The sequence below is a fragment of the Cephus cinctus genome, unplaced genomic scaffold (genome assembly GCF_000341935.2).
Source record: "Cephus cinctus unplaced genomic scaffold, Ccin1 Ccin1_scaffold0566, whole genome shotgun sequence".
Lineage (NCBI taxonomy): Eukaryota > Metazoa > Arthropoda > Insecta > Hymenoptera > Cephidae > Cephus > Cephus cinctus.
Window position 1 is genome coordinate 1 of NW_014333218.1, and position 3,706 is coordinate 3,706.

General features: G+C 36.2%; 1 protein-coding gene across 3 annotated transcripts; it reads left to right on the forward strand.

The window, feature by feature from the left end:
- The first annotated feature begins 134 nt into the window (after window positions 1-134).
- On the forward strand, window positions 135-2,245 carry LOC107268612 (CD63 antigen). 3 transcript variants are annotated; one of them, XM_025085884.1, is made up of 6 exons: window positions 135-1,001; window positions 1,065-1,247; window positions 1,312-1,482; window positions 1,549-1,638; window positions 1,719-1,838; window positions 1,950-2,245. In XM_025085884.1, the coding sequence occupies exons 1-6, from the start codon at window positions 774-776 to the stop codon at window positions 2,010-2,012; spliced, it is 855 nt and encodes a 284-aa protein (XP_024941652.1). In that variant the 5' UTR covers window positions 135-773; the 3' UTR covers window positions 2,013-2,245. The 3 variants fall into 3 exon arrangements, with proteins under 3 accessions (XP_024941652.1, XP_024941653.1, XP_024941654.1); XM_025085885.1 differs by having other exon boundaries at window positions 135-923; XM_025085886.1 differs by lacking the exon at window positions 1,719-1,838.
- Window positions 2,246-3,706: the final 1,461 nt, after the last annotated feature.

Below are 3,706 nucleotides of genomic sequence, written 5' to 3' on the forward strand. Positions count from 1 at the left end.
GACGAACGTGCGCGCACACAATTTTGGGCAACTTCCAGTATTTCTAAATGTGCTTGGCCAGAATTTCTGATTTCTATGTGCTAATATTTTACTTTATTGATTTAATTAATTATTTTAATATTCCAAACGTATGTTCTAAACTTATATTCTGCGAGATTTTGATTTAGCCTCTATTTTATATTTATATGGCTTTAGTATTAGAAAATACTTGTAGTGCATGAGCATTTAAGTATCTTAGGAATTATTGGATTGAAGTACTAAGGAGCAAGGAAAGAGGAGTGAAATGGAGAAGCTATGTATCGCTGTAACGCTAATTAGAAGACGGGTTTACTTGCAAAAAGTAAAAATACGCATATCATACTGAAGAATTTAAGAAGACCTATAGATCATGCCATTTAAAAATAATACCTATACCATTTTCCAACATAACTTGCGAACTAATAGTTACAAAAAATAAAACAGTTCCATACATGGAGTTTTTTAAATAAAAAATCTGGATGAACACGAGGTGCCTTCTTTAAAACACCTTGTTACATTATTGTTTACGAAATGTTAATATTGCCATAATGAAACTGCTACTTGGTATGACCTGTGATGCTGCACGGTTAAGATTAAACTACATATGTGGCTCATTTCATGGGCAGTTCATTAATTCAAAATGACAAATGCCATACAAAAATATTCTGCAAATATTGAAGTACTAGAATGAAGTTGTCCCAGTGAACCGTCGACAAAAATTATAGTAAACAGATGTTTGGTAAAAAGACGCTTTCATGAGTTTGCGTAAATTCTTTTTGCATAACATTATGCGACGTGCCGAAAGTACTAACGAAGACGACACGGAGACTGAAAGTGTCGACGAGGATGTGACCGATAGTGAGGAATCCGCTCATGAAAAAAGGGTTCATTTTTTGGGACTACCAGTGCGCAAGTTTACCTACAAGAGACTTCCAAAAAAATTTCTCAAATTCTCTTTCTTAATTCTGAACGGATCTGCATTTGTAAATCAATGTCTCACTTGTACATACCTTTTCATGCAGCAGTTACCACATATATTGTTTCAGCTTGCAGGAATAACTGCTACCATCACTTCAGTATGGATGCTGTCTGATAGTAAACTGATGTCTCGATTATTCAGCCAAAGACTGTTTGTAACTATTTTATTGTTGGTTGGTCTTTTCGCCTGTAGCGTATCGTTTATAGGAATCATGGCGTTTGTAAAGAAACGAAGGAAATTTATAACGGTCGTCAGTATTCAATGTCATGAAATGAATGAGCTAACCTAAAGTCTAATTATATTTTAATTTCCAGTATATACTGTGCCACGTGTTGTCCTTAACATTTATTTTCATCTGTGCCATATTGAGTTTTTCTTTTTTTGACAAAATCACACAAAAAATTCATAACGACATGACCAGTACCATTGTCAACTATCACTCTTTAGATTGGGTTACAGAAGCATGGGATAACACACAAAAATATGTAAGTCAGGACATACTAAAATTGTTTACAACAATCAGTTGAGTCTTGTACATTATTGTCTTTTAGTTGCGTTGCTGCGGCATTTGGTCTTTCAGAGATTGGGATAAGTATCGGATGCAAATTCCTCACAGTTGTTGTTCGTCAACTATTGAAAAGGTAACTTAAATTCATTTTGTTGTTATGTGTAACAAACAAATCCATAATAACTTATAACCAGCCTGTACAAACTTTTATAGTGCTTAAACATGTCTCAAGAGGTATCGTACCAATCTGGTTGTTTGAAGGATTCCATAATATTATTAAAATCTCATATTCATTCGGTGTCTGTCAGTGCACTTTTGATATCGATAGGACTTGTGAGTTAAATATTCATATACATCTCCCAATGCTAATTAATAATAACTCCAATGACAATCTCTCAACTTAACTCATGTTATTAAAATAAACATTAATTATACTTGCTTCAGGTAGTTGGTCTCTTCCTGGCTTTTGGAATAAGAAGAAGGTTCAAGACCTATCAAAGGGATTGAAGCATGAATAAGTTTTTCTCTTTTTTATTATCATATATAGATCATATATTTTCTGAAAACACTTAATATATTATACTTATGGTAGTAATATTGTAAGTTATTGGACATGCTGGTTGGGTCGTGACTGTCTGTATAATCGGTAGACGTTTTTTTTTAGAAAAAAAAAAAAAATAAGAATTCTCACATGCTCTCCCAATCTCTCCCACTCTTTCTCTACACATTGCACCATTAGTTACGCTGAATATTTTCTGCCATGTTAATCTTACATATTTTTTCCCCCTCAAAATGGTCGAACTCACAGTGCAACGTACATACGAGTTTATTGACATTGTGGTAACGACACTTACGTGATACACCATCATCCCTCTCGTGCGTTACTTTTTTTTTACTTTTTGTTTTCACCGATGTCCTGTTACAGTTTTTCATATTTTTTTTTGTATTCTTCCCACCATCATCCCTCGCGCTTCCATTCACTCTCTTGCACGCATACACCCAGTCACACGTATTACTCTCTTTCACAGAATTCTTACACTCTCTTTCAAATTCTCATTTTCTCTTCTGGCGGGGGTTGTTGCGGAGGACTTCAGGCAGGTTTCCATCCAGTTACAGATATATATACATATATATTATATGTATATATATATATCATATCATAGCAAACATCGTGACTATTTACAATAAATACAGTTCGATTAGATAATAATATATAAATAAAATATATGTCATATCATTAGTTTAGGTTTACAGCAACACGTGACAGTAAACAATTAGATCAGCGGCAAAATAGCGTTAATCTAGGTAGTAGTGGTCGTAGCTATCGATAGCGTGGCTGAGCCGTGCTCGGATAAATTTTTCATGTTTTTTTTTTTTAATTATTTTCAATACCATTCACCCCCATATCTAAACCCACCCAGCTCGCGCGCACAAACCGTCCTCACATTAATCCATGAAATAGGCCGAACTTTTTCATTCATCGTATCGGCAATAATTTTCAAAATCGTACGCGCGACCACGCCCTTCACCGTCCTTTACCCCCCATCGCCCCACCGACACTCCGTCACCACTTCCACGATATTTTCGCGCAATTCCATGAAGTAAAAAATAAAAGACAAACAGATAAAAAGGCGTGACGACGATTTTTCACTCTATCCTCGCGGCCCGGGGAGAAAACTTCACGGAAGTCAGAAATAGGCGATTTCACGCGACGCTCCTTTTTTCTTTTTAATTTGACACTCGATATTTGACAAAAATAGTTCCGGCCCCGCCAGCGGCCAACCCTCTTTTCTTTTCTGTTCCCCGTTCGCTCCGTGACACGTCCACCCTCCCCCCTTTTGCAAAAATCACCACTTATCGCGTTAAAAAAATGGGTGTGGCTCGCAACGAGGACTGGACTCTTTTTATATTATTTTTTTTTAATTATAAAGTGCCTCCACCACAGGACTTTCACTTAACGGATGTCCAGGGGACACACGTAACACTCGCCGAGTCGAAAGGACATTACGAAGCTGGCCTATTCCTATTACTTTACACATTTAATAGTTTTTGTGTTTTGTGTGTGAATGCATGTTAAAAGTGTCTGTGTACCTGTCCATGGTATTTTCAAATAGTTTATTTTTTACCTCAAATTCTTACCCATACCCTACCCTAACCTACAATACCCACCCACCCGCCCCCTACTTCAATTAACTTTAAAA

Bases quoted from the DNA above. Each gene is read 5' to 3' on its own strand.
- LOC107268612 (XM_025085884.1), top strand. From the start codon at position 774: ATGAGTTTGCGTAAATTCTTTTTGCATAACATTATGCGACGTGCCGAA. The intron at 1,002-1,064 runs GTAAATCAATGT...ATATTGTTTCAG, and splicing joins TTCTGAACGGATCTGCATTT to CTTGCAGGAATAACTGCTAC. The intron at 1,639-1,718 runs GTAACTTAAATT...AAACTTTTATAG, and splicing joins GTTCGTCAACTATTGAAAAG to TGCTTAAACATGTCTCAAGA.